At 38.0% G+C, this 24649-nt stretch overlaps 1 protein-coding gene across 2 annotated transcripts in view; it reads left to right on the forward strand.

Annotated features, from left to right (window-relative positions):
• Positions 1-24649, forward strand: part of sdk1b (sidekick cell adhesion molecule 1b) — a 226214-nt gene that overhangs the window by 163244 nt on the left and 38321 nt on the right. For both annotated transcript variants that reach the window (XM_007540753.2, XM_016665260.1), the window contains exons 25-30: positions 4049-4235; positions 5987-6085; positions 10444-10638; positions 17276-17477; positions 23899-24002; positions 24113-24183. In XM_007540753.2, the coding sequence (XP_007540815.2) occupies positions 4049-4235; positions 5987-6085; positions 10444-10638; positions 17276-17477; positions 23899-24002; positions 24113-24183 (858 nt within the window). The remainder of the gene's footprint in view (positions 1-4048; positions 4236-5986; positions 6086-10443; positions 10639-17275; positions 17478-23898; positions 24003-24112; positions 24184-24649) is intronic.

Here is a 24649-nt window from a genome sequence, read left to right on the forward strand (position 1 = left end):
GCCCGAGACCGAGACAAGACCGAGACCAAATGCAGTCGAGTCCGAGACAAGACCGAGACCATCAGAAAACGGTCTTAAGACCGGACTCGAGACCAAGACCGATCTCGAGTACCACAACACTGCATGCAAGTCTCTAGGAACACATACGCTTGGCACCTCATGCATAAGGTCTCATTTTCAGCATTGGTGAAAAAAGCAGAACAGAAAATTACAACAATAAATTATTGAAATACAGGTACATTTAAAAACATTTGAATGGTGCAAAAAAGTTCAGTATTTTGTCACACGTTTCAGAAAATGAAACTATAGTTTCATTACATGCAAAGTGATGTTTCAAGCTTTTATTCTTTGTTTTCGATTACTGTTTACAAATATTGTAAACCTAAAATTACGTTATTGTGAAAAAGTTATATATGTGTGTGTGTGTGTGTATATATATATATATATATATCCTTGAAACTCATGGTGCCACACCCTAATCAGCTAATTAACTCAAAAGGTTTCCTGATCCTCTAAAGGTGCTTTTCCACTGGCAATTCGCTCCCTGTCCGGTTAATGTGCAGTTCGGTTCTACCCCAGGTAGTGAGCTTTTCCATTATGCAGTCTGTTCCTCACTATGAGTGCACAGACACTGTGGTTGACTCGCCTCTGGTCGACTTGCACCGACATTCAACAGAGAAGTCCAGTGTGAAGTTTCCATGGTCAGAGATGATGGGGTGCTGTGGCATCTGCTGGGTCATATCAAGTCTACCAGGAAATATTCAGTCATAAATGCTTCTGCCACCATTACCAAAATTTGGTTCAGTGCCCATGGTGTTGCTGTGCTGGATTGGCCTGCCGTTTGTCCTGACCTGAACCCCATAGATAGAGAGTCTGTGGAGTATCGTCAAGAGAAAGATGAGAGACATCAGATCCAATAATGCAGATGTCATAAAGGCAGCGATCAACCCCAACCCCTCATTCCACCTCAGACACAATGATCCACAGAGGTCAAAAGGAGCACTGAACATATATTTTAGAATCCTGACATTTCTTTTTAAAATATCCAGTTTTAACGATCGTATGTATTAATTCAAATGTTCTGAGATACTGAATTTTGGTCTGTAAGTCAGAATAATCATAATGTCGAGAAATATAGGGTTGAAATATTTCACATGTTCTGAATAACATGAGTTGTCCTTTCTGAAATGAGTGACAAAGCATATTGAACTTTTCAGGATATTCTAATGTTTTTGCCTATGTACTGCTCCTCTCTCAATCATTGGCTGTTTAGGAATGCAGATATGACAGTTCCACTTTTTCAAATGCTTTTATCTGAAGTGCTTAAAGATGGTATTATTATTATTATTATTATTATTATTATTATTATTATTATTATTGTTATTGTTATTGTTGTTGTTGTTTTAGCTTTAGCCAAAAAAATCTTATTCCTTCTGTGGCATCTTGAAATCTCCAGAAAAATAATATTTTGATAACCTTTAATAGTCATGCTCAAAAAAGTTGATTGTGTTGTGATCTGTGTTTTTCTGTGTAGTTATTTTGAGATTTTCTGTTTAGTCCTGTTTCCCTCTGAGTCTCTGTCCTGTGTCTAGTTTCCTGATTACCCTCCTGGTGTATTTAAGTCCACCTGTTGTCTTTGTCTCTTGCCAGGTCCTCGTCTAATATCATTCATTCCTCACCTGTTTGCTCCCAGTGCTTTCTGTGATTTTGAATTTGTTTTCCTGATTCTTTATTAAAACCATCATTCACCATCATGACTACCTGGGTTCACCGGCGTCTTCCTCACCTCCAACCACCGCACATCATGACAGATTGAATCCCCTATCATTTGTATTATATACAGTTCTTTGTACTGTATATATGATGATCTTGTTTGGACATTTTGTGAGTTTTAAAATAGTCCACAGTTATTCTTAATGTTAAATATTGATTACGGTTAGTGTTTTAGAACCTAAATGGGAGCCTTTATTTATTCAGTGACTACATGTTTTCAGCTTTGAATGTGAAAACACTCTCAGTCATGAGATAGTTTTAGATCAAAATAGGGACTTTGTTGACATTTTTGGTCTCTCAACCTTAAGAATGTGGTTTAGGAAACCTTTTATAAACTGTTTTTTGTTTTTATTTTGGCTTTCCTAGTCTGGTATCAGGTTTTATAATCTGAAATATTTAACTTTTCGCAAAAGCTCAAGAAACCATTAAAGGGGCAAATGCTTTTTCTCAGGACTGTAAATGAGTCCATTGTTCATGCATTTTATTCTTTCTGACAAAATCCAGGTCATCGTCAAACATGCCCAAAGCTCATCATACCTCATATCTGTGTTCCTTTCTGTGGATCACACTTAGCTGCATGCCTACCATGTTAATAGATGGGAAGTGGTTGCCAGCAGCAGTTCTTTTAACACCTTCCACCCCCTGCTAAATGTTGAATAGTCGTCCCTGATGCCCTGCTGTACCTGACTTGTATCTTTTCATTATTACATCTTTAATTTTGAGATGATATTTTTTTTTTTACCTCATGTGGTTTTAAGATAAATTTTCTTGCTCAAGTTTGTGAGTTGTAAAGCGGGGAGATGACGACCTAGAAAGAGCAGCTTCTGACAGATTTTCATTCTAGCTGTTCTTGTCAATGAATTCACACTGTGTACTGACGTGCATTTTTCAAGTGTAATAATAATTATTGCACCACAGATTATTATCTGAAAGATTCATGCTATTATTATTTATTTCACACAGATTTAGTCTCAAGAACAAAGCCGAGATAACTTTACACTATGTGCACAATTATTACACAAGTTGTAGTTTTGAGGATTCATTTTATTGTTGAGCAACTATGTTGCTCTCGGTCAAATAACCTCTCAAACCTGAATATTTAATGAAGAAAAAGTGAGAGATTTTGGCTTTTTAGGACAATATCTGTGTGTACAATGATTGGGCAACGAGTGTGCAGAATTATTATGCAACTGAATTAAAACTGAATATTTTCCCATCTTTCCATTAAAGTGAGAATAATAAACATAGAACTCAAAGTTGACAAAGGTTTCTGACATTTAAATATAAATCGGTGACCAACATAGCCACCCTTCTTTTCACTAAAAGTTATAAGCCTTCCATTCTGTCAGTTTGTTGATCTGTTGACGATCAATTTTTGTGCAGCCACAACCACAGCCTCCCAGACACTGTTCAGAGATGTGTTCTGTTTTCCTTCACTGTACATCTCACATTTAAGAAGGGCCCAGAAGTTCTAAATGGGGTTAAGGTCTGGTGAGGGCCACTCCATTATTCTTTCATCTTTAAGGCCTTTACTGGCTGGACATATAGTGGAGTACTTTGATGCATGTAATGGAGCATTGCCTGCATAAAAATCATGGTATTCTTAAAACATGCAGATTTTTTTCCTGAACCACTGCTTGAAGATAGTGTCTTCTAAAAACTGGCAGTAGGTTTGGGAGTTGATTTTGAGTCCATCTTTAACCCGAAAAGGTCCAACTAGCTCATCTTTAATAATACCAGCCGATACCAGTGCCCCACCTTACCGTCATCTGATGCAAAGTGGAGCTCTGTGCCCATTACTGATCCATCATGGGCTCATCATCCATCCGGTTTATCAAGAGTCACTCTCATCTCATCAGTCCATAAAACCTTAGAAAAATCCGTCTTCAGATCTCATTTTTGACCCATGTTGCCTGTGGAAAAGAAGCTGCCTAATGATTCTGCACACCTTGATGTTGATCTCCGTAGGCCCCACCCTCCCTCATTAAACAAATATACAGCAGCTGATATGTTTATATTCAATAAGCATTCAAGTCTATAGAGCTCAGAGTTGGAAAATATGCATAAAAATGTCATATATCTAAAACTTGCCTAATAATTGTGCACATAGTATATGGCTTGGTCTTCCCGTATCTATTTATCTACTATCCATGTCTTATTTTTGGCATCAAAGTATATGACATCCCTAATCAATTAAGATTGCTGGCAGCTTAGGATACATCCAACTTTATGTTTTTCTTTTATTAATGAATGTTTTTCCTCTCATTTTGCACAGGTGTTGTACCATGAGAAAGACTCAGACACTCCCCCTTGTGTTCAGGTGGTACAAGGAGACAGAAATCTAACACTGCTTCTGGGTTCCCTCCAAAAATATAAAATGTATGCACTGCAAGTGCTGGCGTTCACACAGGTTGGAGACGGCCCTCCCAGCAGCCCTGTCCTCCTCAGAACTAAAGAAGATGGTAGGAATTATAGGCCTGTGACCAGAAGTTTCTTCAGCACATCTCCTTCCTCTTCACAGCTCTTCCTGTCTTTTTTCTCCTTTGCACCTCAGCTGTCATCACAGACATATGTGGATACTTTCTCCTAATAATGTGTAGCTGCCAATGTAGAGACCTGATAACCATTACAGGCACTTTCACGATGCACACAAACACACACATGTCCAGAAAGGCTAACACAACATACACCCTCACACACACCAGCAATCATCCTCTGTCAAGCAGAGTCACGTTTGAAAAGTTTTTCTCATTTCAGGATAAAACAAAATGGCAAAGTCAATTCCCAGCAATGTATAATGAACCTCCATTCTGTCTGACACACACACACACGCGCGCACACACGCACACACACACACACACACACACACACACACACACACACACACGCAGACACATAAACCAACAGCAGGCTTATGAATGTGTGTACACTCGAGCTGAAATGTATTTGTTGAGGTGGAACATGTACTTTTATCTGCAGCAGTGTCAAAGTGGGCACAAAGTTAAAGGGAAATTACTTTTTCTTATTTTGCCCTGTATAGTTTTTCTTTTAAGCATACAGTGCAGCTGAGAGTTGTGTGTATATTCATCATGGGATTTGCAACGACGCATTTAAATTTATTCAGGAAGGAATGATCATTTAACTTAGGGGTGTCCAAACTTTTTGTCATGTGGGCCAAAGTTGTCAGTTCAACAAAACTTCTGGGCCAAATAAAAAAAGAAAGAAATCTAAAATGAAACAAATAAAGCAGTCAGTTTTTTTGTTGTTGTTTTTTGTAGTTTTTGTAGAAAAGGAAGAAAACTTCCTTTGTAGATCATAAACATAAAAAAGATTTTCAGGGTTTGCTATATTAAAAGAAAGGGATCTTGTATTCAAATTCTTTGGGGCTCAATATAACAAATTTATTCTCAGTAATAAGAACAGAATTTAGGGTCACTTTCTTTTAAAATGCTTGTTATATTTAGCCAAATTCAGAAAATTAAGTAAAAACTTGATTTTTGTGCAGCAAAGTCAGTAAAAACCTCTGGATAAACCGGGTTCTTATCATAAAAGCATGTTTATGAAACAGCACTTTGTTATACCTAACTTTTTCCATTAAGATAAAATGATGTTGACGCATACAAACTCTGTCAGACTGCCCCAAGGCAGCTGTGGCTACCCTGGGGCAGTAGCTTGCCACCATCAGTGTGTGAGTGTGTGTGTGAATGGGTGAATGACTGTAGTGTGAAGAGCCTGGGATCCTCTGGACGTGATAAAGCACTGTACAAGTACACAGCCATTTACCACTTTCCATATATACATACTTCTCCACTAACGCTTTAGAAATTGTCCTTCAACAAGTTGTAGTAAATCCCAGCTCTTTCTGTTTCCATGAGCAAGGTCCTGTAAGACCTCCAACTGGATAGGTGACCACTCTTTCGTTCACAATCGGCAGAGTTTATTTAAACTGGTTGTTTTCTCACCATTGACCTGGCTCTTAAGCTTAGTGTACAAGTTTAGCTGAGATTGAGGTTGTTGTAGAATCTTAATGCCAGTCTGCTTACCACCATGCTTGATAGTTGGGTTGACATTGGAGCTTTGGAGTTAGATGCCTTCAGTATATTTTTGTTACACGACTCGTTTACCTTGTAGTTATTCATTCTGCTGTTTTTTAACCTTTGTATTAATACACATTTATTCTGCTGCCAACAATCTTTCCTGTTTTTGTTTCCAGTCCCAGGTCCCCCAGTCCGTGTGATGTTTCCAGAGGTTCGACTGACATCGGTTCGGGTGGTCTGGCAGCCTCCTGCATTTCCCAACGGCATCATTTTAGGTAAAAAAAGAAAAGAAAAAATTTCCAGAGATGCTCACAAAATAACACAGAATCACATATCACTGTGCACCCCTACTTCAGGGGAAGTGGGCAAGTAAAAGTCATAAGATAACAAAGAGCTTGTTCAGTCTTCATCTTTCAGTTCACTCCACTAGTGAAGTTTGTGGGTGAATGCATGCTATAGTGCTCTGGTTTTTAAATTATGAAACCAGTATGTGTGAAAAGGGTTATTTGAGTTCCTTTTCCAAATCCTTTTCCAAATGTGTATAGAATCACATATGACTGTGATATGACATATGACATATATGGCATATCACAAATGACACTATAAGTACATTTCACCGGATTTGTTGAGCTGCAGAGTTAGTGACACTAAAAAGAAGGCAAAAGAAAGGCAGGAAGGAGAAGTATAGAGATTAAAGGGGACGATAGAATGAGTGTGAATGCTGAGCAGGAAATGGAGGTATTTGTCCTCTCAGCAGGGAAGGGAGTTTAGCAGGATAGTTTGAGTGATGTGTGACTGCATTCTGTTGGAGGGGAGGACATTTAGTACGACACCTCCCTGTGACAGTGGGATGAGTGGGAGGGCAAATCCCTCTTTCTCCATCACACCGACAAACACAAACACACAATCCTGCTGTGTTCTTGTTGAGTGCATTGTGTGTGTGCCAATGCAGATAGAAACAACTGTTGTGCACTGGTTTCCTTCGTGTTTGTTTGACCGCCTCATTTCTCTGTGGGTTCTCAGGAAATGTTTAAAGCAGAAGGCAGATAAAAGACAAACAATGAAAAGAAAAGTTGTGGAGTCTGATTTGGAGAAATGCAGAACACCATCTATGTTCCCTGAGAATCTCTGTGGGAATGTTATACACAATTTCAAGTGGATATATCATTTTTTAAAATATGTTTTTACCCTTTCTATTCTAATTCAATACTACCCAGCAGTAAAACGGCAGATGATTGAGGCAGCATCATGATGTGGGGTGTTTTGTACTCATTTTAAGTGGCATTTCAGAATGAAGTGTGAAAAACATCAACTCAAAATTGATCAGCATATGAAACATCTTTCCTTACACCAAATAATTATACCTGTAATGCATATGATGCATATAAGATGTTTGAAAAGAGCTGCAAGTTTTTATAAAAATCAAAAAGGATAATGCAGGCAACAGCAAGAAGAATAATATAAGACTCAATCACTTTATACAACCAGGATTTGGCCTCATCTACCTCCAACGCTTCAATATCCTAAAAATATTTTGCCCAGAATAAAACCGTGCCCTGACCTAGATGATTAGATTTGACTGTTGATCTGGCTGCTATCCTATAGTCTTCCACATGCAGAACTCACATTAACATACAATCAGACTATCTGATGAGATTATCACTCACTCAACCAGATTAGGTGCCTCTGAGCACAGTATTATCTTGACAGCCACACTGTGACCTAATCACATCAGCCTATTTGTGTGTTTCTGCACAGTGTGCAGGGGGACAGTGTGTAGGAAGGCTGTATTTGCTACCCATTACAATCCCAGTAATATAGGTCTTTGTGAGTGGCTGGTGGCCTGTGGAAAGCTTGGATGGGGATCACTGGTTAGTGTGTGGGTGCTTGTGATGTGGGGTGTGTTAGCATTATTACATGACTTACTGCACTGGAGACTGAGAAACACACACATGCGGTGTACACCATGGGTCACTGCCAAGGATACAGACAGGAGGCTGTATGTTTATATAATGCCACTGGAAGCAAGTGTGTATGCGCGTGTGTGTGTGTGTGTGTGGGGGTGTGTGTGTGCGTGTGTGTGCGTGTGCGTGTGTGTGAAATTGCATGAAGCTGCGGTCCTGGAGTGGAGTTCAGTATCAAAAGCATGACTTTTGTGTCTTCAGTGGGAACAGGCTACATGTGTCAAAGAATTTCAAACTGAGAAAATAAAGCACCACACAGGTTTATTGGCACCCCTGACAAATACGTCCTGCAAAAATGCTTCCAGCCCGAGAACTTCTGTTCCATTTTGTCACCTTACATCCACTCACTTCAGTGTTGGAATTTTAAATTGCAGCCCAACACAAAATAATGTGTAACTGTGAAGATAAGGGAACAGATTGATTACATATATACACTGCTCAAAAAATGAAGGACACACCTAAACAGAACAATATAACTCCCAGTCAGTCACACCTTTGTGGAATCAATGTCACCAGTTAGGTAGTAACACTTATTCACCTGCTACTGTGCAAATGAAACACACAACAGGTGGAAATGAGAGGCAATTTGTCATGATGTGATGTGAATTCGGACCCAAATGCAGCAGGCGAGGAACCAGGAAGTAGGATGACGATGACTTTAATAGCGAATAGGCAGCTCATACAGTCCAAGGAATATGCAGCGCGGTAGAGCAGAGGCTAGGCTCGGCACCGGTAGCAACAGTACAGGAAAAAACTGACGAAGGGAGTTGACGCCGTCACAGGACTTAACCTGTTCAACTGAGACGACGAGACAACAGACCAAAGACAAGACAGGGTGACACGACTACGATCCGACAACAGACAAAGACAACAGGTGGACTTAAATACACAGGGAGTAATTAGGGAACTAGACACACCTGGGAAACAATTAGGGAGGAGACAGGACTCACAGGGAACAGGATCAAAATAAGACAGAGAAACCTAAACTAAACATACAGACAACTCAGAAAAATCTAAATCCTGACACAATTAGCAAGACAGCCCCTATAAAGAGTGATTCTGCAGGTGGTGACCACAGATCATTTCTCTGTTCTTGTCCTTTCTGGTTGAAATTTTACTCACCTTTTCATTATGTCAGTGTTTGTCACGCATTAAAGCATCGTGTGGTATATTTTACAGCCCACTGAAATTGACTAAGAAGTGCAACTAATCCTAGACCGAACATCAATGTGAGTGGTGGCAAGGATATTTGCTGTGTCTCTCAGCACAGTGTCCAGAGAATGGATTAGGAACCAGGAGACAGGCCAATAAATCAGGAGAGATGAATGGGGCCGTAGGAGGCCTACAACCCAGCAGCAGGATTGCTACCTCGTCCTTTGTGCAATGAGGAACAGCAGGTCCACTGCCAGGGGGGCCCTACAAAATGACCACCAGCAGGCTACTAATGTGCATGTTTCTACTCAAACTGTCAGAAACAGACTCCATCAGGGTGGCATGAGGACCCAATATCCTCATATAGGGTGTGTCCTTACAGCCCAATACCATGCAGGACAATTGGCCTTTGCTAGAGAATACCAAGACCATGAATTTCTCCCTGTGCTCTAAACAGATGACAGCAGGTTCACACTGAGAAGATGTGACAAACTTGGAGTCTTGAGACACTGTGGAGAGCGTTACACTGCCTGCAACATCCTCCAGCATGGTGGTGGGTCAGTCATGGTGTGGGGAGGCATTTCTTTAAATGGCCACACAGCCCTCCCTGTGTTAGTCAGAGATGTCCTAACTGCCATAAGGTACCGGGATGAAATCCTCAGACCCACTGTGAGACCATATGCTGGTGTAGTGGGGCCTGAATTCCTTCTGACAATACTAGGCATTATGTGGCTGAAGTGTGTCAGCACTTCCTGCCTGATGAGGGCACTGATTTTATGGACTGGCCTGCCCGTTCCCCTGACCTGAATCCAATTTAGCACATCTGGAACATCATGTTTTGGTCAATTCACTAACGCCACATCACAGCACAGACTGTTCAGGAGCTAACTGGTGCTCTAATCCATGTCTAGCAAGAGATCCCTCAGGAGAACATCCGCCGTCTCATCAGCAGTACGCCCAGGAGTTGTTGGGAGGAGACGAGTTCCGGAGGTCACACACACTACTGAGCCTCATTTAGAAATGTCTTAAGGAACATTCACTGACGCTGAACCAGCCTGTTATGTTATGTTCCACTTTCATATTGAGTGAATCCAAATCCAGTTCTCCATGGTGTAATAATTTTTATTTATATTGATATTTTTTGTGTTATTTCCTTCTCAGTCAATTCCACTGTGTTAATAATAAAGTTTTTAACTGACAATATTTAGGTAATTAAGATCTAGAATTAAGATTTAGAATGTGTTATTTTAGTTTTCCCTTTATTTTTGTGAATTTTTAAAACACTTACAGCAGTAGTTACAGTGGCATCTTCTAGTCACCAAATCTCTATAAAAACTATTGATTTTAAGTCTTTTTTTGAAAATTTTTACCCGTAAATTGAAAAAATAATTTGGAAAATAGCATGATAGCAGTGCTGTCATAATTTCATATTTAGACAATTTTAGTTCTTGTGGGTACAAACACAGAATTCAACACCAAATAATTATTTTTTTCTCTTTTCCTCCACTTTTCACTAGGCTACCAAATATCGTACTGCCTTTACAGCAGGGACCCTCTGCGGTGGACCACTGTGGAAGTGGGCTCCAATGCTCACCAGTTTACTGTCACAGGCCTCTCCTCTGAACACACCTACGTGTTTTGCCTCACAGCTCGCACTGCCGTGGGCTGGGGCGAGCGGCAGGAGGCCCTGGTAGTTACCACTGAACGCAGAGGTAAAGAACACATACTCTGAAGCAGTATCCGTATCAGCACTCTGGTTCATTTATTGAAGTTATTTGACTATTTTCTGAATTATGAATCAAACTTTCTGAGGTATCCGAGCAAGTGAAACCAACACTATCAGTAATAAAATCTGACCTGCCTCCCTGACAAAAGATCACCTCCTACAAATGATTAATTCAAGTTTTGAATCCTGGAGAGACAAAAAGAATCTTCTAAGAAGTGTCAAAGTCGAAGTTGTATTTATAAGGAAGGTGAGCAAGAGACAGAGGGGCAACAAATGTGAACTTTACCAGAGGAAAGAGGGAATACCACTCTACAGCTGAGCTTGGTCCAAAGGTACTTTTTAATGATAGCACCATTCTAGATACTCTGTCTGTACATGCCAGGTTCAGAGCCCAGCACACATAGTCTCACTGATGGAGCTCTGAACTGAAACAGGATTATAATGAATGCTATTAGCTGTTTCTGGGCTTTTATTTCTGCACTGAGTCAAAATATCAGCTGTGGGAAATAAAACAAAGCCACAGGGACATTTCTGCTGCTATGTTTGCAGTGAACAGTATGTGGTTGATGGTTTGTTGATGTTGTTGTTTGTAGTTTTTGCAAGATTTTAAAGAAAACAACTTAGTTTTCTGTGAAGATACAAAAGTGTGTTCTGTGTGTGTGCACATTCATGTGTGTATGTGCATGGATGCGTGTGTGTTCACTAAGGTAAGGCACAATTAGAACATCTCCATAAAATGTAATTTAATATGGTAAAAATCAGTGATTGAACTCATGTCAAAAGGTCCAATTCAAAAAATCAGCGTGTTTATTTTGTTTTGATGAAACAAAAAAGCGTTTACTGTTAACTATTAATGTTACTGCAGTTTTATTGTGCAGATATGTCATGTAGAATTTGTAAAAAGTTTATAACACAGTTATATTGAAGAATTGAGTGACTGAGCAAATGGAGAAACAGCAACCTGTTTTTGAAAGTGGCGTTGAAAATATTTTTACTCCCCCACTTTTTGACAAAAATCTAATCACAACCTGAAGTAAGATAAATCTCTAAATGATATTTTATTTTTGTGTGTTTGTAATTAAATCTTAGTACAGTCTGTTTTAAAATGTGTTGAATGCCTGAAAAATGTATAAATTTTGCATCATTCTGCTACTACATTTAAATCTCTTTAATTGTCCTCCCATCTGAAGTTCCAGACTGAAGTTTGCCAGTCAACAACCTAGATGAACACTACTACAGGTTTCCCTTGCTTAGAAGAATTTCCAGTTGGAAATATTCCTCATCATAGTCTTTTTGACTGTGCTTTAAAACACAGCTGACTTGCTAAAGCTGTATGTTAGTTATTTACCACTGCAAATATTAGCTCGGCAATATATCTCTCAGAGGGAGAAACATAACATAGCATTCTCTATAATAAGCATGTTTCATTAAAACCTGAAATGTAATATTTGTTGATACCAAGTCAGTTAGGAACCTTACCGAGACCACTTCCTCCAAACAGTTTTAGTACAGATATTTTGTTCACATCTACACAGACAAACGACACCAAAGATATCATAGTTTATTTTAAACAGACTACACATATTAGCTGCAGAAAATAACCTGTGAAGATACTTTCAGTAATCAGTTTGACTAAAGATAAACACATGGGTGAGTTTGTCTAGATCTTGCTGGGACATTAGTCCTTTGACCTAGAAATGTTCTTCAGGTGATAGGAGGCCGACTTTGTAACTGTCTTTATGTGGCTCTGAATGTTCAGGTCAGAGTCCATCACTACTCCCAGATTTCATGTCTGATTTCTAGTTTCTAGCTGTAATAACTGAAGCTGTTTGCTGACTCTAGATTGTTCAACAAAGATAATTCCTTTGTTTTGTTTCTATTCGGTTGGAGAAAATTATGGCACATCCACACCGATGTTTTTCAGACCATTTGCTCAGTTCTTGAATGGGTCCATAATGACTTGTTGACAGTATAATGTAGAGCTGTGAATCATTTACATACCTATCGTAACTTATTTTGCCAGTACATAAAAGACTGTACAATAACTCAAGTTTTAGAAGTGTCTAAAGTGCAACATAGGCTGCAGGGCGACAGACTTAGTAGCATTGTTTCCAAGAAGGTCCTAGGTTTAAATGCTGGCCAAGGGTCTTTCTGCATGGAGTTTGAAAGTTGTCCCCAGAGTACTGAGACATATGCAGGTACTCAGGCCTCCTCCCACATTCCAAAATTCTAAGTTAGATTAGTATTTGTTTAAATTATTTCAAGTTATCAGTTGGTGCATGGTTTCCCATCCTGCATATCTTTTTTTTGCCTTATGATGAAATGCTGACCTCTGGCCCAATGCCTGCTGGAAACAGACAGACAGATAGGCAGACAGACAGACAGACACAAGGCATGATTAGAACATCTACAGAAACTGAAATTTAATATGATCAATGGCAGTGATTGTATATTGAGTGATGACGAAAAGATCCAATTTACAAAAATAAGCGTGTGATGGATGTTTTCTGCATCCTTACACAGAATTATGTATTTAACATCACAGCTTATGTAATATATTCACAGAAACTGAGGTCAGAGAAAGAACAGCAAGTGAAATCTGCAGAAATGAAACTCAGGTTTTTAGCTCCTCAGCAACAAGCAGTTTGTAGATGAACATACATGTGCCATTGTTACAGGCCACTAAAAGTTATCTCAAATGAAAATATGACCTTTTAAGAGTAGAGGAGAATTTAAGAAGTACAGAACAAGACAAAATGACATTTATAGACTCCTGTGGACAGAATTGTGAATTATTTAGCCCACCAGATACCAGGTCTCCTGTAGAGTTGCATTGAGAGTTAGAAATGTAAAAAATATAACCTGGGGAGTCTGAACAACTCCAAATTAATTTCTCTCTTGCTTAAGAGGGGATTATGTGTCTCTCTTGCCAACAGTCTTGCTGCTTCCATTACTTTCTTTGTTATTAAAAATTAAAGTGAAAAGAAAAAACAGACATGGAACCACATCAGTATGCTATCTCTTATTTTGTAAACCACAGTAATTATTTCTCATCAACACTTCTGTCATTATTTTGCAATTATGGCAATTATGATTTTAGGGCAGAAAACATGCTGTTATTCCCAGTAACATTTCATCTAATCTTGGCACTCGGTGGTCTCATGGCAAAGTGTAAACAAAAACAGTAAGATGATTTCTGAAAAACACAGACTAAAAAAAGGAGTATGACAGCCTGTTCCTGTGGTGAGATATATTATGTTTATCTCTGACTGTTATTCTCCTGCTGTTCAGTTTCTAAAAACCTGAGACTGAAAATATTTTCACTTTGCCAAAAAATGACCGCTGACAGCCTGAAAGTCAGAAGAGATTCTTTCTGTAACTTACAAGTAAAAGTAGTAAATAAAGCAGTTTGTTTTAATTCAGAAGTTATTAAACAGAACATAAATCTGCTTCAGTATATGTTGTTTGTTTTATCAGAAAGTTTATACATCTTTGCATTTTCTCTAGTTTATCGAATAACTTTTTCAATAACTTTCAGCAAAGAGACTTTAAGACAATCCATTTCTGATCCTCCTGCCAGTTCAGCAGCACAGTCTCTGTCAAGCTAGGTCTAACAAAAACCAACAAAACCATCTAAATACAACAGTTTAAAGAAAGTTTGTAAATTTTTGAAATCATGATAATATTTTCAAAGATACTATTATATGTAGTTCATTTTAATTGGACATACAATGTAACATTCAATGTATCATTATCAGGATTTCTTGATAATAGGATATAGTCATTCTCTGTTCTACTTCAGTCACAGAATGGCTTCTTCCTGTACTGAGAAAGACAGAAAAGTCAAATAGGCCTTTCTGTAGGACGATCCCAAGGAAAGCAAATAAATTCCATGTAATAAAAAAAAAAAAACCCGAGTTGTGTGTGAATATGACGTCACATACATTTGGCAGGGAGCTGTAATTCTTCCCACAGAGCTTAATTAGTGTGGTATTTGTCTTTTCAGGCTGATCACCAACAAGGCAACGGACAGAATAAAAAGTTCTGCTTAATCTCTGCCTCTGTTTTCTTCGCTTGTCCTCCCATTTTCACTGCAGCAGAAGTACTCATGATGACAGAGCCCCACTTGTTCTCACAATTATGAGTTTATTATCAGACAAAATCTTAACTGTGAATCAGAACAAAAGGACAACCGGCATTCAGAAGAAGATGGTATCAGAAAGGTGGTAGACAATAGTCCAATTTTGATGGGACTGGAGAACGGTGCTGTGTGGGGGAAAGAAGAAGACAAACACATTTGAGCCAAATTACTTGTGATAAGGCTGAGTGTAGGAGACTGAGCACTATGTAGCTGTCAACATGTGTTAGACTGTGATCAGTTTATTTCCACAAAGTAAATGTAGATTAATTAAATTTTAGAGATCATCAATAATGTTTTTATTTCTAGACTCAAGCGATAGGTCAATGCCCCCCAAAATGAGACAGTTGAGCCTGCAGGTGTGTTTCTACTTGTGTGTTGAGTTTGTGTTGAGGTCAACTCATCACTTAACATGGCTGTACAGAGAGGGCAACTCCAAGAGCCATCATCTTGTAATTGAATACCAAGGACAAAAACACACGCACACATGTTTGCGTGGCTATTTTTGTGGGGACTTTCCATTGATTTCTATTCATTTCTACAGTCTAAACCTTAACCTTGTACTAACCCTTAACCTTACCTTACCCTATCACTTACCCTACCTTAACACTAACCCTGAACATTACATACCTAACAGTAACCAAAACTCAATTCACACCCTAGTCCTAAATCTAACCCCTGACCCAAAAACAATATTTCCCCTTGTGGGGACCCAACAAGGAGCAGTGGGTCCGCACAACGTAGTATGTGTCAAGGAACATGGTCCCCACAAGGTGTTAGAAACATACGCATACACATGCACACACACACTGGCAACATGCTGAGAAATGGTTTTTGTTGATGCTGAAGTAATTAAATGTGGTGGTTCACATAAACCTTTATCCACTGTAGCACACACTGATAGACATATAAAGCTTCTTGTGAAAGTATTCACACCCCATGAACATTTTCACTGTACAAACACAAACTTCACTATATATTCTTAGGATTTTATGTGATTGTTTATATAAATTAGAGCTTAGATATGAATTGGGAGGAAAGGATTTATTGTTTTCTTAAATTTCTTACAAATAAAATTCCCAGGTCAGTCCTATGTAAAGCTTTCTTTTCTGCAGTTACACCTGCCAGATATGAGGAAAATGGCCATAACCTGAAATTGTTGTTTATTGGCTTCTTTGTTTAAATAGCTCTAGCTCAGTCAGCAGGAATGGAGGGCATATTTTAGGTTATCTAGATTGAGACCTGAGCTGTATGTAACAGTTTCTTTATTTTCCTAGAATATTTTTGGATTTACCAGAATGCAGTTTTAACTCTATGTTCCTATCAAATTCATAGAAAACTCATCTTTAAGGCATGATGCTGCCACCACTTTCTTTACTAGTAAAACATTTTTTGTTTTACTAGTAAACAAAAAAATCCAAATAAAATAATCATTTAAATAGTTTTAAATAGTTAATTTGACAAGATGTGAAAAATATCAAAGTCGGTTGCAAATGTTTGTAGAGCACTGCAACCCACATGTACAGATGTCAAGGCTATTTGAAGAACAAACTACGGGGATAAACCTCCTTCCCCTTGTAAGAAAAACAATGAAGTAATAGATTAGAAGAGTTTACAGGCACATCTAAACAGTTTAGCAAAAATTTAAAAACAGATTAGTAAATACAATGCAAAACTGAATTTAATCGGAAAGAGGGACTCTGAAGCATTGAGCAACAGTTCAGCCTGTAAGATGCTTCTGATGATGCTATGTTCTTGGTTACCCATGATTGCATAAGTTATGCCATAATCATAAAGGTAAATTTATATTGTAGATATTCTAATATTCTTTGTTTCTAAGAAACACAAGTTTGGATTTTCATTCACTGAGGCATTACTATCAAACTTTCCAGAATTGGCATCTGAAATATATGACTTTGTTTGTAATGAATCTAATTTATATATAGTATATTAATTTTACTAAGTTCTTGAAATAAATCAACTTTTTAATTATTGTCATGAAGCTTCATAAAAGTTCTGAAAGCCAATTATATATAGAAAATTCTATAGGTACTGTTTATTGCTATGTAGCCATTTTATGTCAATTGTTATTATTATTTAATATAATGGGAAATGCGGAGGTTTTTCCCCAATTAAAAGGCTTTATGGCAGTTCATTTTTAAAAACTGTAAATTTGCTCCATGTTTATATTCTCAGGTCAGTAACCACAAACTAGGTAGTAAGAGCTGATACAAATTAACACTTTGACTGCCATTAACTGGTACTCACAAAGGGTGACTTCCTCAAATAAAAATAATTACGAAGAAAATTCCAGATTAAAAACCTGTCCCGACAATTTGCTATGGTTAAAATACTTTTGAATATCTACATTTTCCTAAAATGTTGCAAAAATGCATTGAAGGGAACATATTTATGACTATTTCTCATTTTTACTACTTCTCCATGCCCCTCATTTCTCTGCATCCCTTCCACACCTCACTTGCAGAACGCCCCCAACCGCCCAGGAAGCTTTCTGTTCCTCAGGGTGAGGTGGAGGCTCGCCGACTCCGTGTCTACTGGGTAATTGGTGGCTCAGGCTCCTCTCCTCTGAGGTACTTCACTTTGCAGCTGAAGGAGCTGCCGAATGGGCCCTGGAAGACCCACACAGCTGACGTCCCACACAATGTGACCTCCTGGACAGTTGACAGGTACGCGTAAATACAGAGACATACTTGTTAGATGAAGCAGCAAAAATAAAAATTTCAGCATGTTTGCCTACTAAAGTCAATTGTCACTCTTTGTCTTTCACTAGGAAATGTGAATCAGATCATTAGATGCTGATGGCTTCAAATTGATAATTTTTATATAGAAACAAAATCGGTAACACTTTATTTGAAGGGGGGTGAATAAGACTGACATGACACTTTCATTAACATGACATAACACCTGTCATGAACATGAATAAGCCTACATGAATATTTATGACTGTTGTCATAAAGCGTCATTCGGTAAATTATGACACTTTTAATACAAAGTTGACATTATTCAAAATGTCTTTGTTATGACAACTTGACATTAACCAAGAAATCATTACTGTTTAAACTTTACCTTTAATAACATAAAGTTACCTAATTTTTAAAGTGCAATCAGTAATACTTTTATAACAAATTTATATCAGCAATGATTTCTTGGTTAATGTCAAGTTCTCATAACAAAGACAATTTTGTCTAAGTTAATAACAAGTTGTCATAACGAAGACATTTTCAATGATGTCAATTTTGTATTAAAAGTGTCATAATTTACTGAATGACGCTTTATGACAACAGTCATAAATATTCATGAAGGCTTATTTAATGTTCATGACAGGTGTTATGTCATGTTAATGAAAGTGTCATGTCAGTCTTATTCACCCCCCTTCAAATAAAGTGTTACCACAAAATCTAAGTCCACTGTGTTATCTTGTCTGGGGTGGGCCTATTTCAGTGCTAACCTGATAGTAACACTGAATACTGTAATATAATAAGTAATTGTTTTTTTTAACTCATATTTTAAATTAAACACTTTTTACCAAAAAACTAAATTAGATTCTGCAAGGAAAGTTACTGTTGTACTGAACATTACAATGTATTTAAATGTAATTACCCAGCAAATTATTCAAATTACAAATACTGTCGCTCTGGTCTTTGACTGGGCCATTCTAAAATAAGTATATGCTTTCATCTAAACCAGTGATTCCCAAAAATCGGGGTCAGGATCTGACTTCGGGCCATTTATCAAGTGTGGGCCTTAAGATCCTCTTCAGAAACTGAAACTGAATTACAGAAATTATAAACAGTGAGGCATATTTATGGTGTAAATGGAACAGAAACAAGCAGAAACAGCTGATAGACTGGCTGTTAATGCTGTTTGTTTTATCATTGTCACCCTGTAATGTTGTTGTGCAGTCATAAGTCTGTTCTGTTATTTTATCGTCGCTCAGAAGCCACTCCAGTCTAGCCCTGCTTGCAAGCATAGGGTTAGTGTCTTGCTGGAGGCAAATCAATGTCCCAAGATTTTCTTCCAGGACTGCCATGGATTTAGTTCCATTCAGTCTCCAATCTGAGCAGCTGTAGTGTTGTCACGGCGCCTCATGGCGCCACACAGCACCATACGGTGCCACACGGCTCAGTGGTAGGGCAGGCCCACCAAGTGCAGAGACTACAGATGTCTCCAGTTCCATTCCCGGCCTATACCTTCTCCTTCTCTTTCTGCTATTCTTCCTGTCCAGGTGCTTATCATAATGCCATTGTGCCACAAAAACCTTTAAGAAAACCAGCATCCCCACAGCATGACACTCCTACCAATGTACTTCACTAGTTGGGACAGTGTGTTCAGGGGGTTCAGTTCTGAAGAGTACATTTTCCACCATGCATACATTTTGTTCCTATCTGACCAGATAATGTTGGATCTGTCAACATGATTTGGGCTTTTTGTCAGAACTCATCCATGCAGCCCATGTGGGTAACTGGTAGTTGTCCTGTTCTCAGATTGAATTTTGTTTTATAACTGTTTAAACTTTTCCACAACCCTGCCCCTAATCTGTCTGCTGTGCTGCAATTTCTTTCCTTTGGCTCTCTAACAAATCTCTAAACCCGTCACAGAACACCTGTATAAACCTAGACAGAGAAGAGACTTGTAAAGACTTCTGGTCACAAACAAACTGTCATGATATTCTAGAACATTAATTTTCACAGTAGGGAGACTCCATTTACATTTTTAATCAAGTTAGTGCAGGACCTATAATTAATTAATAGCATTTAATCGAAAAGCACATATCATCCTAATGAGCAATATTCTACACCCAAAAACCCTTTTTACTTCAAAATCATTAAACAAATAGGGCTGTGAGCTCAACAATAAAGATATTTGTTTTTAATCTGTTTTTCAGATTCTTCAACTATCAGAGTGGTGCAAAGTAGCCCTGATCATTCATAGAGCTTCTTTGAATAAATCGTTTTTAAAAATAAGGACTAATGATACTTTTGATGTTTTGGGAACATCTGTGCTAACTACTGTTTGTTTGTTGGCGATGTGTTGCACTGAGATAGATATTTCATTTGAGGTAGAGCGTTTTAGTCTTGAATAACTTTGTTGACAGTTCAGCTCCTTTTTGCACAACTTGAACACAGCACTAATATTTTCCAGCATCACATCAGATCATTTCTTGAAGAAACATTTGTTTATTTACAGAAAATTATAAAAATATATCCTTCAAAGAATGAGGCAACAGTTGTGGTAAAATGATCATGACTACTCCATAAACAGGGAGGAACTCAGTCACCTATCACCTGAGCACTGAAGGAACTGCTCTAACTTTCTTACATCCCTTTTCCATCTGTCTCTGTCCACTCCTGAGCTTTCAAGCTTGACTGTGTCTTCTGTCCATTCTTTCTTAAGAACAGCTTTTGCCTTTTCATGTGTCACCCCTCTTGTTGTCCCCGTCTCCTTCCCTTTCTTCCTCCATCTATCAACAGCCCCAGCTTTCAGAAACTATCAGCTAGGCATTTTTTCCTTCAAGCATCACCCCTGCTCTGCCAGTTGAAGGGGACTTCAGCACTTTTGTCTCTTCCATTTCCCATCCCCGTCTTCCTGCTCTCTATGATAGTGTCATTAAGGCAGCGGCCAACATTGGTCAGACTCTAACTTTGCCGACAAAGCCTAAGAAGCGGGGCTGTGATGACTTTTTACCAGTGTTGGGAGTGTGCTTTGTGACTGTTTAAGCGTTCTTCTTCTCAAGTGATCACAGAGCTGTTTGAGATGCTAGAGTGAGCTCTCTCTGTTTCGACCTACCTCAGGGACAGACTGTCTACTATCACTGTGGAGCCGCTGTTGTTGTTTTGATGCTATTTCTGAGATCTTGCACAAAGAATGGAGGAATTAACTTGCATTTCTACGTGCTCACTCATGCTTACTTTTCATGAGTATTAATTGTTGTTTCCACAAAACTCTAGAAGCAAAACATCATGCCCCCGCGGCTTATCTACACAGGCACACTTTTCACACACACATCTTCAAACATTGTCCTTAACATCCTCCCAGCGCTGTTGGCACCCAACCTAGTTTAGGCTTAGTGTCTTTGATGTTCTATTCCTTTATTGTACACAAATCTGCAGGGCGTTTTCTGGTCCCTCATTGAGCCAAGCTGATAATTATATACGAGGACACTTCTCTCCTGTTGCTTCCTGCTGAATTCCTGGCTGATCTTCTGTAATCCCCTGGGTGCTCTGTAAACAAGTGCTGGAGAAAGACCATGCAGGAAGATGTTTGAGCTGACTAACTTTGAATTACTTGTTTTACTTGTGTTCATAATGTGTGGGAGGACTTAAAATGTGACAGGTGGTTTTTTACTTTCATGGAAGGCTCTAATTCATTTTATTCAGTGGGTTCAATAACATTTCTGATATCCAAATGTAAATATTCAGGATATATTTTTTCTACCTCTTGGCATCATATGTTGCATAAACTGATATAAACAGGTGTTATCAGCTATGCAGATGCAATTTGTGCCCAAATCTTCTATTTTACTTTTCAAATTAATAATATCAAAGCAAAATTATGTTTTCACATCAAATTAACTATAAACTGCAGAGGTGCTAAGTTTCAACCCAAGACTGCTTAAATAGAGTGGCCCAGGGCATAACATTTCCAGAAAGTAACATTAATTAAAAATGGTTTAAAAAGCTGCAACAATAAAGCTATTAAATAAAATAAAGCTATTCAGTTGTCTGTTGTGAACTGTCATTCATTTTTCATGAACAGAGGCAACTTTTCACTCCAGGACTGTTTTACTGAAATGAACTCAAGAACATGTAATGCTGACACTCAAAGAACTTTAATTAGCAATTAGCACATGGAATAACTTAGCTTTTCTAACCATGGCAGCTTTCTCCCTGTATACATGTAGTTGTAAGACAACAGGGCAACTCATGAATAACTTCTAACATTCTGCTAAGACTGCTACATATTCTACATATATGCAGATTGAAAAATCAAAGCAAAAAAAAAAAGAAACTTTCTGTGATCAAAATAGCTTTCCTGTTGGACTGAGGTGGATCGCTCCTTCAAATTGGTATGAAAAATTGGCTTCACAAACATCTCTGTCTTCTCAACCGCTGAAGATAAAAGCAAGTCTCTCTCAACAAAATTGACTTGGATGTTAGAAAGTGATGTGTTTTTACATAAACAGTAAAATGTTAAAGTAAACCAAATCATATAATTTCAATATTTTATGATTTGCTACTGCTTTATGTCACTCTGATAACAAGGGCCTCTAGAGTTAGGCATTTTAAAATTGGCTGATATATATTATTATTCCGGGCTCATAATATCCTTCACCTTGAACAGAGGAGAAATGCAGATGTTGTTTGAATATAGCAATAAAAACACTTTGACACTGGAGACTGTGAGGAAAGGTGAAGGCTTATTGTAATTCAAGCACTAGTGTGGTTTTCTAAGGCCACTGAAAGAGCAAAACATGTCTGAAAAAAGGTGAGAAGGTTATTTCAGAAAAATATTTATCCTAAGCTGTTCAAAGTACACAGTACTGTTTTAAGTGTTTGTTTGGTTTTGGTAAGCAGTTCAATTCCTCTTTATGACTTGAAGAAATGCCTTCAAGGATTAGGCAAATAATTTCCAGCAAAATTAAAAGACTGGCAATAAATTATGGAAGAGTACGTATTTTTTATGCATAAATGGTATCTTACACATTTTATTTGATCTCTTGTTTTTAGAAGCTCAGAGTATCTCATGTTGGGAAATTTGCCTACAAGACACAGCAAACTTTAATCACATACTGCACCCTCCACATTTACTGGCATTCATCATAGAGATAAATAAATTCCCTTGTTACTTATTTTCATTAGCATTGAATTGTAGTCCACACATTAAGTACAGACAAGAGCCCAGACAGAGGAATAATAATAATTATTATATATTTTTAAGAAGGCGCAGGGACAGATTCTGTAAAATAAATGCAACTGAAATCTGTTTGAGGAGTATTTTGCTTTTTAATCAGAGTATTGAGGAACATTTTATCCATTGCATCTGGTTTCCCTAGGGGATAGAAATAATGTAAAACAGAGGCTAAGTTTTCTTCACCACTCTTCAAATTGTGTTATTATAAGTCATGAAATGACTACAAGAAATTTTATTAAATCCTAAACTTGCACACATCTGCAGTCAGGGCAATAAGTTCAACTAGGCTTTTCCAACTCCAGTCCTCAAGTTCCCCTGTAGCAAGTTTTACGGAAGCTAGCCATTCATTGATTCAAGTGGGCTGGAGCAGGGATGCAGGACAGAGACACTCAAGGACTGGAGTTGGAGACCGCTGAGTTATACAAACCAAAATAACTGGAACGGTGACACACAGGACTGTCCAAGACCCAGAAAGGTGTGTAATGATACACTGAGCTTACAATAAACAAGACAAGATTTGGATTTAACAAATTATTTTAGGGGAAAATACAGAAGTCTGTTTTATATTTTTCGCAAATGGAATAAATGGGGAGTTGTGTAATATATAAGGAAATTGTCATTACAATAACAACTCCAAAGAAATGCTTGGATGCTGAAGTTGGTGTTTCAGGTACTATAGTTTCATGCTAATTTGATTTATATGATATTTATGTTTTGTTTATTTATATTATAAATATTGGTTTTATTTAAAATGCTGAAATTCACTATTTCAGCATTTAATAAGTGATGGAGGCTTATTGTAATGTAAACTATTGTGTTGACTACATAACTTGCAATAAATCCTTTTTTGTCTTAGCCATGTTTCAAATTCTTCCTTTAGCATTTTCTCTACACAGTAATCTGTTTCAAGTGAGATTATTTACTCATTCAGTTAGACTCATTAAAACTGCCTGAATATGTTAGTGACATGCAAAGTGTGAACTGAAGACACTTGTAAGCAATGGTGACTGCCTTCTAAACAGCCCCTTTGAAATCTTAATATTTTTCCACTGGAATTTGACAATGATGTGTCTGTTTGCATCTTACACTCGCTATGAGTGCTTGAAACCAAAGTGAAATGTATTGTTTGTGCACACATTTTGGCTTATAAAGCTTATTCTGATTGTGGTTGTTTAGGCTGAAGCCCTTCACATCATACAAGATTCGAATGCTGGCCACTAATGACGTAGGAGACAGTGTCCTCAGCAAGGAGACAGATGCTGTTACTACTCTACAGGATGGTAAGGACCAGGGTTGGAATGCTTAAAGAATGAAGAGAAATCTGGATGTGTTGGAGCTGATGTCTGTATGAAGCAATTATCTGTTCATTTTTTGTCTGTCTTCTTTCCAGTTCCTAATGAGCCTCCAGTGATCCTCTCAGTGAAACCAACAACTACTACCTCAGTGATGGTGCAGTGGAAGGTATTTATCTTCTTTGAACATAACAAATGTCCTTTTTAAACATAGATCTCAACACGACATACTATATCTTAAAAGATTAGGTTAATCATTTACTTTAAGAGATGAGGCTTGTCATATTTTAATTGTATATAAATTTGCTTCGTGTTTGGTGTCTGTGAATTTGGTTATCATTATTTATTAAAGCAGAAAATGTCAAAGAGCAGTGAGGATAAATTTTAAGTACAGAGGGAAGGAGAAAAGAACAGAGGGATGGACTGTCTTAGCCAGGAGAGAAATGTCCAGCTCTTAATGATTATATACCAGCAGACGATATGGTACAGGTTGAAAGGTGCCCTCGGCAGTCAATCCAGCATCAGAGGAAACAGAGAAAGAGGAAAAGACAGTAGATCCCTTCTGAGTACTTTACAGCTTGCCTCTCTTTCTCTTCTGTCTGTAAATGTCTTTTCTCATCTTTGTAGCCTTATGT

Source organism: Poecilia formosa, unplaced genomic scaffold (genome assembly GCF_000485575.1).
Source record: "Poecilia formosa unplaced genomic scaffold, Poecilia_formosa-5.1.2 Scaffold559, whole genome shotgun sequence".
Classification (NCBI taxonomy): domain Eukaryota; kingdom Metazoa; phylum Chordata; class Actinopteri; order Cyprinodontiformes; family Poeciliidae; genus Poecilia; species Poecilia formosa.